At 39.2% G+C, this 14,306-nt stretch overlaps 3 protein-coding genes across 8 annotated transcripts in view; 1 reads left to right on the plus strand and 2 right to left on the minus strand.

Moving 5' to 3' along the window:
- Positions 1 to 14,306, plus strand: part of LOC118365743 (zinc finger protein ZFP2-like) — a 426,011-nt gene that overhangs the window by 134,282 nt on the left and 277,423 nt on the right. The gene's annotated exons all lie outside the window — the stretch shown is intronic.
- LOC127914401 (uncharacterized) overlaps positions 1 to 14,306 on the minus strand; it is a 143,172-nt gene that overhangs the window by 64,923 nt on the left and 63,943 nt on the right. The window lies entirely within an intron of this gene.
- The window catches only part of LOC118373987 (zinc finger protein OZF-like), a 96,452-nt gene that overhangs the window by 15,984 nt on the left and 66,162 nt on the right, over positions 1 to 14,306 (minus strand). Inside the window, exons 2-3 of one of the 5 annotated variants that reach the window (XR_008088207.1) lie at positions 5,312 to 10,739; positions 852 to 2,887 (exon numbers count right to left, since the gene is read on the minus strand). The exons of 2 other annotated variants lie outside the window; for them this stretch is intronic. Coding sequence is in view for 1 of the 3 variants with exons in the window: in XM_052490211.1 (XP_052346171.1) it covers positions 2,847 to 2,887 (41 nt within the window). In the remaining 2 variants the exon portion in view is untranslated. Of the gene's footprint in view, positions 1 to 851; positions 2,888 to 5,157; positions 10,740 to 14,306 lie in introns of those variants that run through there. 2 more of the 5 variants (XR_004823523.2, XM_052490211.1) reach the window with 2 other exon arrangements.

Consider the following 14,306-nt stretch of genomic DNA (forward strand, 5'->3'; position numbering starts at 1 on the left):
GTAGAACCTTTTGAGGATCTGAGGACCCATGCTAAATCTTTTTAGTCTCCTGAGGGGGAATATGTTTTGCCGTGCCCTCTTCATGACTGTCTTGGTGCTTGGACCATGATAGTTTGTTAGTGATGTGGACACCAAGGAACTTGAAGCTCTCAACCTGCTCCACTACAGCCCTGTCGATGAGAATGTGGGCGTGCTCGGTCTTCCTTTTCCTGTAGTCCACAATCATCTCTTTTGTCTTAATCACATTGAGGGAGAGGTTGTTTTCCTGGCACCACAAGGCCAGATCTCTGACCTCCTCCCTATAGGCTGTCTTTTCATTGTTGGTGATCAGGCCAACCACTGTTGCGTCATCGGCAAACTTAATGATGGTGTTGGAGTCGTTCCTTCGTTGAGGATCAGCGTGTTGTTACCTACCCTTAAAAAACATGAGCTGGCGCACACCAGGGTCCCTTGGGACACCAGCTATCTGGGTTCCTTGGGACATCCCTACCCTAAACCCTAACCTTCGCCATTTTAAATGTCAACTTCAACGGGCTAGGGACATCCCAAGGATGTATCTCTACCTGAAAATACATGATCTAAGTAATTGATAGTTGGTATTCAGCAGTCATTAAGCCTTAATTACTTGAATGAACTACTAAAATTGTGATTTTGTCAGACAGCATAGACAGCAGCTCTACACTTTATTGACTGACTGATCCATTCATCCTTCCATCCCTCCTCAGCCTTCCTCTCCTCTGAGGACCCAGTGAGGGTGGAGCTCAGTCAGAGAGGTGAGAGGTCACACGTGGTTTAGATGGTAAATATTTATGTCCCCTTAGCGGTTCATCACATCAGCAAAAGGTAAAATGTTCCATCATCTATGTTTATTTACATTAGTGAAAATTGACCACTGGTATTGGTGTAATTTCTCACCCTTTTTGGCTCTATGAAAGTTAATTCCCCTCATACACACATTTGTTCTTTGATATTATGAAGGTAATTTGTGTCAAATGTACTTTTCCCCACTCATTCACCCCATCTCTTTACATTGCTCTCGTCTTCCTAAAACTCACAAGCTTCTAGAACTCTCGTCCCCTTGGTACGAGCCCAAACCAAACTCAAATCAAATTGTATTAGTCACATGCGCAGAATACATGTGTAGACCTAACAGTGAAATGCTTACGTATGAGCCCCTAACCAACAGTTCAGATTAAAAACAATACGGATAAGAAGAAGAGATAAAACTCATCTCCAACACAGAAAAATGTGTCAAAATAAATTGTGATCCATGGTAACACACTGGTTAAATGCACAATACAAATATTTTGACTGCCCACCCTTGAGACAATCAGCAACCAAGTTGTCCTTACCACATGCTCTAGTACATTTGGGTTGGCACATCTGAGAATGAGTCCTGATATTCTAAAAGCAGGGCAACAATGTCAATATAACCTCAACAATTATATTATAATTGTAACAATGTAAAAAAAAAAAAGTCAGTTGGTTACATAAATAATTATGATTACTAAATGTTACATGAAATGTAAATATGAAATATTTGGTTGCGTAGTCTTATTTCCAACATCTTTTCAATTACATTTTACTAGGTGAGCTATCCCCAATGTCAAAACACAGTTTTAACGTGTACAAATCAATAACCAATATGCAGAAACAGTTAGTATAAATTGAAAACATAAAATGGGCTATATACACAAACATCTGCCACAATAATCATATTACTTGTATTGTTTAAACAAGCTCCTTATAAACTGTACGAGCACCAGAAACACTGTTGTTTTGACAAGTGGCAATAAATCATTGATATCGATTAGGGGGGAAATCAGGTTGTACATGCTGTTGAAACTAACACAACTAAAAAAACACATGGAAATGGGAGATTAAAAGACAACCTGCAGAAGACAGTCAGCTACATTTTGGAGTGATGCATTTAAATGTAGGGGTCGCTAAACAAAGGAACACAACACTTATTTGTCATAACTCATCGCTAAAATCATTTGTGCGAGAGGAGGGAGATGAGGTTGCATGTCCTGTTAAAACTAACAGCTCAAAAACCACACGGAATCTGGGAATAATGTGTATATCCCTGGTTAGAGGACAATTTGTAGAAAAAAGCTTGCTACATTTTGATGTGTTGTATATTGAGTCAAGTGGGTCACCAATGTGGTAACTGTAACACAACTCTTTTTTTGTTAGTCAATTTTTGTTAAATCACATATATAGTAACTCTTTCAATTCAAGGCCTGTATTTTTCCGTGAGGCTAATATACCTATCAAGTTGAAATCAATAGAACAGGGGGCAAACGTTTAGAGTTCTACACTGTGACATTATTAAAATGTTTAAACATTCTACATTGTGACATCGTTAAAATACTTTTCGTACATTGTTAAAACATTCTACATTGTGACATTAATTCTTTGATATCATGAAACAACTCCTTCATGTATGTATTTTCTGATGTTTGATCAGAGGTATTTTATCAGATTATCTCTGGTCACACTGATCACAGCTGAGGCTTCTCTCCTCTATGTGTTATATGGTTTGTAGTCCGCTTGCTAGACGTAGTAAAACTCTTCCCACATTGAGCACAGCTATAAGACTTCTCTCCTGTGTGTGTTCTACGGTGTGATTTCAGGCTGGCTGAATGAGTAAAAACTCTTCCCACATTGAAAATACAGCTAAAAGATTTCTCCCAGTGTGGATTCTTTGATGCATTTTAATGCCCGCTGATGAGGTGAATCTCTTCCCACAGTCAGAGCAGCGGTGAGTTCTCTTCCCTGTGGGTTTCTGCTGGTGTTTCTTGAGGTGTTCTAATGTGGAGAGACTCTTCTCTGCCTTGTCAGCATCATGAGGTTGTTGAGGCTCCGCGATAGTCACGTCTCTCTCCTGCGTGAACAACAAAGTCAGACAGATGGTTAAATGCCCACAAAATGAGCAAGAATAGTCATATTTTGTAATGTTTCCACATTAGTAGTAACATCGATGATTGAGTTATTCAAGTTGTTGAAACCCTAAGCAATGTGCCAGACAACGTTTGGTCTCCAATATAGGACCATTTCTGTGTTTGCTCAAATTGCCGCACAAGGGCGATGCACACACAATTTAGTTGCAGAAACTCCATGCTAATGAGGAAAACGCTAGTTATGGATGTAGTATATCTGCTAATGCGGAAATAACTAGTTATGGATGTAGTATATCTGGTAATGAGGGAACCACTAGTTATGGATGTAGTATATCTGGTAATGAGGAAACCACTAGTTATGGATGTACCATATCTGCCTGGAGCAAAAATGGCAAGCAAAGATTTTAGTTTCTCACAATGTATTCTGAATGTGAATGGGGAAAACTCAGGGGAGTAACCTCCATTTCCAGGTTGCTTATGAGTGAATTTCACACTACTTTGGATTATAATTGTAAGGCTCCTTTGAATGTCCTGCTTAATATAATGTTTGTGTTATCATCGCAAATCAACTGCTTTATACTTTTTTTGAAATCACTTCAACCAGTAAAATGCTCTTTGGCTAGCTTTAACATCAGCCTGACAATGAGGGTTTGTACACTGTGTTCGCCAAAGCTATTATTATTATTATATTATGGTATGTTGGCAATTTCTTTTTACATAGTTGGCAATAAAAGTTACTTTTAGATTTGTATAATTTAAATTTAGATATAATGTAGATTTATCACAGACAATATTTTGAGATACTATCATAAATTAAAAATTGGCCGACCGCTGGTGTAGCCCATTACCGGAAACTTCAGGAGCATAACGACAGAATTTCTCTCTTCTGGTTAGGTTATCTTGATCTCTGGCTCCCTCCAGTCATTTGTGTGTCTTATTTAATCAAACAGCTTAAAGCATCAGTCCAGTACATACAGGTGATTTTATAAAAACACATGGGGCGATTGGTAGAAAGAACAAATTACTCTTGGTGGACCAAGATTTATTTTAGTTGGGGACAGCACAACAACGTGATTTTGGGGTTCCCGAGTGGCGCAGTGGACACTGCATCTCAGTGCTCGAGGCGCCACTACAGACACCCTGGATCAAATCCAGGCTGTATCACAACCGGTCGTGATTGGGATTCCCACATAGGGCGGCACACAATTGGCCCAGCGTCATCAGTCATTGTAAATAAGAATTTGTTCTTAACTGACTTACCTAGTTAAATAAAGGTTACATTTAAATAAATAAAGAGTGTTTTATGACAAACCATTTTACACAAATCCGTCAAGGCACCAACTTTGAGTAGGTTTTAAAACAACGGTTTCAAACCAATTCATGAATGCAATTAAATCTAGGTATGTCTTGCCTTTAATGTAATAGTATGAAAAAAATTGGCTGAATATTATACAACGACTTATCAACAGCTCTAATAATTCCCCCTCACGGGAATCTTAACTGGCAATTCTAGAATATACTATATATCCTAGAAACCTGGTTAAACTATCATTATGACATCATGGATGGGTAGTCTTTGTATTCATAGTGTAGTGAATTCAGGGTGTAGCCCTGAGCTGAACTCAAACCTGGGTCCAGCGACTGTCAGGCCAACCAAGACCTTATAACTGTTATGCCAAGATGTCTGAACTTCTAGACGAGGTCGCTAGGTTTGGGTTACGGTTGCTACAATAGTGTTCTCTATTCATTTGTGTGGTTACATTTCTCCTTCCCCCATCCCACAGCTGTTAACCAAACCAAGTCTCTGGGCAGCCATTTTGTTGCTGTTTAAAAAACCCACACAACCAATCTACAGTTGAAACAATACCAAAGCTGCCATTCCACCACTGTTTTGGTAATAAGATGAGGATGGGGCTGGAGAAATGTAACTACTGTCAAATTCATAGACAGACCTATGGATGCAAGGACTGACCATGATATCAACATTATAGTTCTAACCATGTTGAGGCTATACAGTGTTGATTTACATTGTTCCTAGACATTGGAGTAAAAAAAGCTTATTTGGGGTTCTGATGGGGTACAACAGTTGAACTAAATTCATGAGGCATGTGTTATATTCTTCAAGAATCAATGGCTATAAATAAATCATTTAAAGTCAAAAATTGGATGTAGCTATTTCATATTTTCTCTTTAACATCACACATCAGTTCAACAACTGCATAGTTTGTGCCTATTATTTTAAAACAGTACTTACTAGTGTTAATCTGGGGAACGGTTTCTCAAAACCACCTTATGGCTACGTTCATCGTTAAAACCATTGGATGTCTTAAGATGCGTTTGGGAAACCGGGCCCAGATATCCAGTTTCCTCCTCTTCCTTTTTCGATATAACGCAATTCTAATTCTCACCCTCTTCCTCTTTCACTCCAAAAACGTAATCCTCCTCTCCTTTTACAGTAACATCATCCTCTTTCACTCTGAACACGTCTTTTTCTTCTTTCACTGAAACAACTTTCTCTTCTTCTTTCACTGTAACAGTCTCACCCTCTACTTCTTGTTTTACTGTGACATCCTCCTCTTCCTTCTCCTCTTTCACGACAATGTTCAGCCCCAGAGCTTCTTTATCCGTCCAGCAGACCTCTTCTTCAGCAGGAGTAGCTTCGTGACCTCATGGTCGTGGATGTTAGCTATGCTAACTTAACCAGCCCGCTAGCTGACTAATGTTAGAATTGCGTAAATTCGAATCTGGTATCAGGATAAATATAACAATGAGTAGCCGATTTTATACTATGTATTTTTTATTAGCTAAGTAATAAATAGCAAATGCGGGCTCACTGTAATACCACACAAGGCAGAACAGAGAACTGACAAGATGTATGTAAACAGTATTCTTTATACGGTGATAGACATAGCTCCAACCCGTCTGTTGGCCTATCACAGTAGAGGCTGGGCGTGGTTTAAACTTGCCCAGCCTATTGCAGGCGCTCAGGCGGGTCCCCGCCTCTTGGAGTTCTCCCTCCTCGATGTATAGATCCTTACTGTTCTGGTATCGCAGCCTAATTAGAACAGTTGCTCAGTTCCTGCTATTGTGTTGTTCAGTATTTTTCCATCTCAGTTAAACCTCGTGATGACCACCCCTCCCTATCACAACTTTGTAAGATACAGCAAGTCACACCATGTGCTCAATATTGTTACATACAAACACAAGGACAAAGCATCTGCTGGGCTGTTATCTAGTTTTGCAACATGCAGGTAAGTAGAAAGCAGTTGTTTAATCTCATAATGATGCTCCAGTGCACAAATGCAGACACCTCACACAACCAACATCAGATTATATTTAATCATATATATACTAATGGCTATAATGTAAAACACAGGATCCAACACTAATAACAACAACACCGTAGATATGAAATGAAATCGGTCAACTAACTAGACGACAGAAGTGGGTTTAAAACACAGTGGCTAATAAACACTAAAGTGTCTAAAGAGTTTTATTGGTTCGGCTATTTTGTCTAGCAAGCTACCGAGGTGGCTGACTTACTGTTGTAAGTCAGTGTAGGAAGTGTAACAGTACTCTTCTTGCGTTGTGTACAATCAGTCATCGACACGGAACTCCAACATGTAGCACCAGTCATGTAGATTTATTCTGATAGGAACCGCACAAAATTGCACGTCATGCAATGCACGTCTCACAATCCAACTCTGCACTCACGCACGCTGGTTTGGTGCTTGTTCACTGGGCTAGTTACCAAAATAATACAATTACAATATACAATATAATATCTGTAACAATGTACCTGATAGGAACGGCACAAAATTGCACGACATGCAATGCACGTCTCAACATCCAACTCTGCACTCACGCACTGTACAAAATGTATGAACCCCCCCACCAGACACAGTAAGTTGCTAGCTAGTACACTGGCGGGAATTCTTTACAACAAAATTCACAACAAATATTCTCCAAAAACTGCTGCATCTTATGTGTGATGTTCGAATAACATTTACAAACAATTTGATATAAATTGTACATTTAAATCGTCACTTGAGAGTGTAAAAATCACTTTTGATGTACAGTGCTTTGCAACCAACAACTTACCGCTGGTTTGGTGCTTGTTCACTGGGACGATTCTAACTGGAACACCCCCCCCCCCCTCGTAAGCAAGCTACGCAAACCAGCCAATAAGATGCCATTTTGAGTAGGTGAAGGCAAGACAAACTCAAACCAAAAACCCATTGGCTTAACAATAAAGTGGCAAGGGGAATCACCAATATAAATAACCCTGTTACAGAAGCATGAGTTTTTAATCACCAGTGTAACAACACAGTGTGGTTAGACTTTGTAACTTGTGGTCGCGATCTGGTTACCTATGAGTACAAACAGTTATGTTTTTGCGTTGTTACATATTTCTTAACTTATTTATTCTAAGCTACCCACAATGCACTATTTCTCAACGTCATATCGATTTAATTTTTACCTTTATTGTCGATGATCAATACTCTGTGCTACAGAGTTTGTATGCTAGCTCGGTAGCTAGCTCAAGGAGGGGAGGATAGGTTGACTTCCAGTTTTTAAGTACAGTATTTAAGATGATCAGTATTTAAGATGATTGAAGAGAAAACCATCGGGGATCTCATATGCCACGTCTTGAAATATGCAGACAGATGGATTAAAAGTACATTTACATTGTACTCCTTCTGACAGCCAACTTTCTAACCCCGCCCATAACTTTATGACGTCATAACATCCCCAGAAGGATTATTGAGTCATTGTTAGTTTTACACTTAAGACATGACTCTGCCGTAGTGCTGTAGAATTTGTGAATTTGGTCTCTTGTATAATAAGGGACTATCATTTGCCCAACATCACGGGCCACAGACTTTGATACAGTTGAAGACTTCCAAAAGTGTTTTAATGGGGTTTCTCCCTGTGCACCTGCCAATTTATATCCATTAAACGAGACAAGTTGCCAGACATGACATATTGCTGATGCTCTTCCTATTGATAACCTGAATGGATGACGTCGTCCATCGGGATTCCCCCAAAAAGAAGACCCTCTGGATTGATCACTGGAGTCAGATGTGAAGGAGGAGGTTGATCATCAGGAGTCAGATGTGAAGGAGGAGGTTGATCATCAGGAGTCAGATGTGTAGGAGGAGGTTGATCATCAGTGAACCTCTAGGATTGTTGTGGCTGGGCTGGCGTTTCCACTTCCAGCTTGGTCTTATATTTTGGAAAGTATTCAGACCCGTTCACTTTTTTTGAGAAACAGACAAGTCCTCAACTGGCAGCTTCATTAAATAGTACCCTCAAAACACAAGTCTCAACGTCAACAGTGAAGAGGCGACTCCGGGATGCTGGCCGTCTAGGCAGAGTTCCTCTGCCCAGTGTCTGTTATTTTGCCCATCTTAAACTTTTCTCTTTACTGGCCAGTCTGAGATATGGCTTTTTCCTTGCATCTCTGCCAGTCATCCTGACATGACAATGCCACCAGCCATACTGCTTGTTCTGTGCATGATTTCCTGCAAGAGAGGAATGTCAGTGTTCTGCCATGGCCAGCGAAGGGCCCGGATCTCAATCCCATTGAGCACATCTGGGACCTTTTGGATTGGAGGGTGAGGGCTAGGGCCATTCCCCCCAGAAATGTCTGGGAACTTGCAGGTGCCTTGGTGGAAGAGTGGGGTAACATCTCACAGCAAGAACTGGCAAATCTTGTGCAATCCATGAGGAGGAGATGCACTGCAGTACATAATGCAGCTGGTGGCCACACCAGATACTGACTGTTACTTTTGATTTTGACCCCCTCTTTGTTCAGGGACATATTATTCCATTTCTGTTAGTCACATGTCTGAGGATCTTGTTCAGTTTGTATCAGTTGTTGAATCGTATGTATGTTCATACAAATATTTACACGTGTTAAGTTTGCTGAAAATAAATGCAGTTGATAGTGAGAGGATGTTTCTTTTTTTGCTGAGTTTATGTCCTATAAGTTTGTTGGACAAGTTTGCTTACTACCAAAAGCAAACAACTTCCATTTCACATAATAATCAACTACAATGCTTCACCTTCTACAATATAAACATGGTGTCTGCTGGCTGTCAACAATTAAAAACAAGAAGAAAAAAAAAAAATTCCCCCACAAGCTTCTAGAACTCTCGTCTTCCTAAAAGTCACTGTCTTCTAAAACTCACTAGCTTCTAGAACTCTTGTCTTCCTAAAACTCACTAGTTTCTATTACTCTCGTCTTCCTTAAAACTCACTAGCTTCTAGAACTCTTGTCTTCCTAAAACTCACTAGCTTCTAGAACTCTTGTCTTCCTAAAACTCACTAGCTTCTAGAACTCTTGTCTTCCTACAACTCACTAGCTTATAGAACTCTCGTCCCCTTAGAACGAGTCCAAACAAAACTAATCTCCAATACAGAAAAACGTGTTAAAATAAAAACGTGTCAAAACACAAATATTTTTGACTGCCAACCCTTGAGACAATCAGCAACCAAGTTGTCATTACCAAGGACATGTCTGACTTAAAGAGGAAACATACTATTCTTTTCAATTATATTTTGCTAGGTGGGATAGCCCCAATGTCAAAACACAGTTTTAACGTGTCCAAATCAAAAACCAATATATTGAAAACCTAAACATAAAATGTACAATTCACACAAACATCTGCCACAATAACCATATTACTTGTGGACCTTATAAACTGCACAAGCACGCTGTTGTTTTGACAAGTAGCAATACATAACCAATATAGATTAGGGGGGAAATCAGTTCTACATGCTGTTGAAACGAACACAAACAACAAAAAAAACACATGGAAATGGGAGATATATTTTACCTCACTAGTTAGAGGACAACCTGCAGAAGACAGTCAGCTACATTTTGGGGTGATGCATTTAAATGTAGGGGTCGCTAAACAAAGGAACACAACACTTATTTGTCATCACTCATCGATATCATGTTGAAATCAATTGTGCTGAGAGGAGGGAGATGAGGTTGCACGTCCTGTTAAAACTAACAGCTCAAAAACCACACGGAATCTGGGAATAATTTGTACATTACTGGTTAGAGGACAATTTGTAGAAAACAGCTAGCTACATCTTGATTCCAGTGGGTTGCCAACGCGATGTAACAAGTCTTGTTTGTCACTTTTTGTAAAAAAAACAAAAAAAAGTAGAAATCCACTGTGTTAAATCTCCTGTTAAATATGTTAAAACACACACAGATGAGAGTTCTGAGAACCCCCAATTCTGATGCAATAAATTATAGCACCATCTTGTCATTTCAGTTCTGACAATGTATTTTCTGATGTGTAATCAGATTTCTTTTATCAGAGTATCTCTTCCCACACTGATTACAGTGAAATGGTTTCTCTCCTGTGTGTGTTCTCTGGTGTACAGCCAGATGACTAGATGTAGTAAAACTCTTCCCGCATTGAGCACAGCTATAAGATTTCTCTCCTGTGTGTGTTCTCTGGTGTACAGTTAGATGGCTAGATGTAGTAAAACTCTTTTCGCATTGATCACAGCTATAAGGTTTCTCTCCTGTGTGTGTTCTCTGGTGTACAGTCAGATGGCTAGATGTAGTAAAACTCTTCCCACATAGATCACAGCCATATGATTTCTCTCCTGTGTGGATTCTCTGATGAATTTTAATGCCTGCTGAGGAGGTGAATCTCTTCCCACAGTCAGAGCAGCGGTGAGATTTCTTCCCTGTGGGTCTCCTCTGGTGTTTCTTGAGGTGTTTTGATGTGGGGAGACTATTCTCTGCCTTGTCAGCATCATGATGTTGTTGAGGCTCCCCAGAGGATCCACGATAGTCCAGTCTCTCTCCTGTGCGAACAACAAAGTCAGACAGATGGTTAAAGGCCCACAACAACAGAAATCCACTGCAAATCCACGATGGTGTCAAGTGACAATAGTCACATTTTGTCTTGTTTTCACATTAGTAGTAACATCGATGAGTGTTCTAGCGATGTACGCTAGAAGAAAGTTATGAAAGTTTCTGAATCCCTAAGCGGTGTGCCAGTGTTTGCTCAAATTGCGGCACGAGGACGATGTACACTCAATTTGGTTGCAGAAACCCTCCCTGCTGATGAGAAAACCAATTGTTATGGATGTAGTATATTTGCCTGGAGCAAGAATGGTGAGTAAAGATGTTTCATTTTCACTTTGTATTCTGAATATTAGCACCATCAGTGCTAGATCAGGAGTGCTACTCAAGGAAACTCACATTAGGCTCTGTGTCTATTCACTAATTCACCAATGAGTGCATGTCACACTATTTTTGGACTATAATTGTAAGGCTCGATTGAATGTAATGCTTAATAAAATGTGTTTTATTGTTGCAAATCAACTGATTTATACTTTTAAAAATACTTCAACCAGTAAAATGTTATTTGGCTAGCTTTGCCATCAGCCTGACAATGAGGGTTTGTACACTAAGTGTTTAAGAAATTGGCCCATAACTTCACCAAGCAATAACATAGACTAGAGGTCGACCGATTATGATTTTTCAAGCCCATACCCATACCGATTATTGGAGGGCCAAAAAGCCGATGCCGATTAATCGGACGATTTTTTAAATGTATTATTTATTTGTAATAATGACAATTACAACAATACTGAATTAACACTTATTTTACCTTAATATAATACATCAATAAAATCCATTTAGCCTCAAATAAATAATGAAACGTGTTTAATTTGGTTTAAATAATGCAAAAACAAAGTGTTGGAGAAGAAAGTAAAAGTGCAATATGTGCTATGTAAGAAAGCTAAAGTTTAAGTTCCTTGCTCAGAACATATGAAAGCTGGTGGTTCCTTTTAACATGAGTCTTCAATATTCCTAGGTAAGAAGATTTAGTTTGTAGTTATTATAGGAATTATATGACTATTTCCCTCTATACCATTTGTATTTCATTAACCTTTGACTATTGGATGTTCTTATAGTTCTATAACAGTATAGCTTCCGTCCCTTTCCTCGCTCCTCCCTGGGCTCAAACCAGGAACACAACGACAACAGCCACCCTCAAAGCAGCTTTACCCATGCAGCGCAAGGGGAACAACCACTCCAAGGCTCAGAGCGAGTGACGTTTGAAACGCTATTAGCACGCGCTAACTAGCTAGCCATTTCACATCGGTTACACCAGCCTCATCTCGGGAGTTGATAGACTTGGCAAAACACCAGACTTCAAGTCTATGGCAAAACGCCCGAAAGTGCTGTATGAATGAATGTTTATGCCCCTGCTTCTGCCTACCACTGCTCAGTCAGATTATATGCAACGCAGGACATGCTAGATAAACTAGTAATATCATGAACCATGTGTAGTTATAACTAGTGATTATGATTGATTGTTTTTTTATAAGATATATGATTTTTTAAATATTTTTTTAAAATATTTTTTTTTAAACTTTATTTAACTAGGCAAGTCAGTTAAGAACAAATTCTTATTTTCAATGACGGCCTAGGAACAGTGGGTTAACTGCATGTTCAGGGGCAGAACGACAGATTTGTACCTTGTCAGCTCAGGGAATTGAACTTGCAACATTCCGTTACTAGTCCAATGCTCTAACCACTAGGCTACCCTGCCGCACCAGGAATTGATTGATTGTTTTTCATAAGATAAGTTTAACTGGCTAGCAACTTACCTTGGCTTACTGCATTTGTGTAACAGGCAATCCCTTGTGGAGTGCAGCGAAAGAGAGGCAGGTCGTTATGGCGTTGGACGAGTTAACTGTAAGGTTGCAAGATTGGATCCCCCGAGCTGACAATGTGAAAATCTGTCGGTCTGCCCCTGAACGAGGCAGTTAACCCACTGTTCCTAGGGCGTCATTGAAATTAAGAATGTGTTCTTAACTGACTTGCCTAGTTAAATAAAGATTAAATAAAGGTGTAAAAATATATATATATATATATGCAAATTCGGTGTCCAAAAATACCGATTTCCGATTGTTATGAAAACTTTATCGGCCCTAATTAATCGGCCATTCAGATTAATCGGTCGACCTCTAACATAGACCTACTATAGGACCCATAACTTCACCTAACAATAACATAGACCTACTGTAGGACCCATACCTTCACATAACATAGACCTACTGTAGGACCCATAACTTCACGAAACAACAACATAGACCTAGGACTATAAATCATTTCATATTTCAGGTGGTACATGGAAACTAAAATGTCTTTGTCATGACATTTCATAACCAGATAATTTTGTGAATAATCCCACTAGGCTACTCTGTAATGTGTTGTCATTCTAAATGTCCTGAATAAAGGAAAATAGCTCTCTGTGTTGTACAATAGCCGATCCATCAAGGAACAGTGCTCTACACATTATGAGCTAAGTATCTCTGCGTCCAAACAGACAAACGAGACCCGACTGTAAATCAAGCAGACAACAACACATTATAAACACACAATTTGTTAGGGATGTTGGATCCAACATGGAGCACAGCATAACTGTCTGTGCCAGAGTAATGAATGAAGAAGCACTTTGGTTGTTGTTGCATGTCATGATGTTTGTCATTTGACTGTCATTCAGAAAATTATTTCCTGGATCAGCTGATGATAGTTGAACATGTGACTGTAACTAAACAGCTACAGTATTAAGAATGATGTGTAATTATTGAAGAACCGTGTTAATGACAGTATTGATTTGGGTGTTGTAAATAAAGTTAAGGTGACTCTCGGTTAGAACCACTGGATTTTGCAAACTCAAATGATTTATAATTTCTGTGCCCATGAAAACTGTTTTCCCAGCGTAATATAAGGAGACACTAAATGTTACGTAGGTAGAGTGCATTTCAGAGATCTGACTCCCAAAAAATGTACTAATAGGACAATAATCTAAACCACAAGGCCAAATCTACACTGGAGGAGCTTACCAAGATGACATTGAATGTTCCTGAGTGGCCTAGTTACAGTTTGGACTTAAATCGTATTGAAAGTCTCTGGTAAGACTTGAAAATGGCTTTCTAGATCAAAAACCGACTTGACAGAAAAGGAAGGATTTTAAAAAGAATAATGAATTTCACATGAAGATCAGTCGCCTATTGGATGACATCACGACTTCCCATCAAGCCAACTCCTTAAATACCTTACTATGACAACACTCACTCTTTCTAGTTTCCAGTTGTCTAAAAAACACTATTTTGCTCAAAACATTTAACATTTTGTTTCCCTTTAGTGTGTTTATACTTTACTGTATTTATATATCACTTTTCAACAGGAAAAGTTAAAATCACTGGAGGACGTCATGAACAATTAAGACAGTACAAACACATATTCAAGTGTAGAATGCCCTTTTAAAAATCACACATTAGTTAAACAACTGCAGAGTTTGGGCCCGTTTTATCAGATACTACTCACTGTATTTACTGGTGTTAATCAGA

This window comes from Oncorhynchus keta, chromosome 32 (genome assembly GCF_023373465.1).
Source record: "Oncorhynchus keta strain PuntledgeMale-10-30-2019 chromosome 32, Oket_V2, whole genome shotgun sequence".
NCBI classification, from domain to species: Eukaryota; Metazoa; Chordata; class Actinopteri; order Salmoniformes; family Salmonidae; genus Oncorhynchus; species Oncorhynchus keta.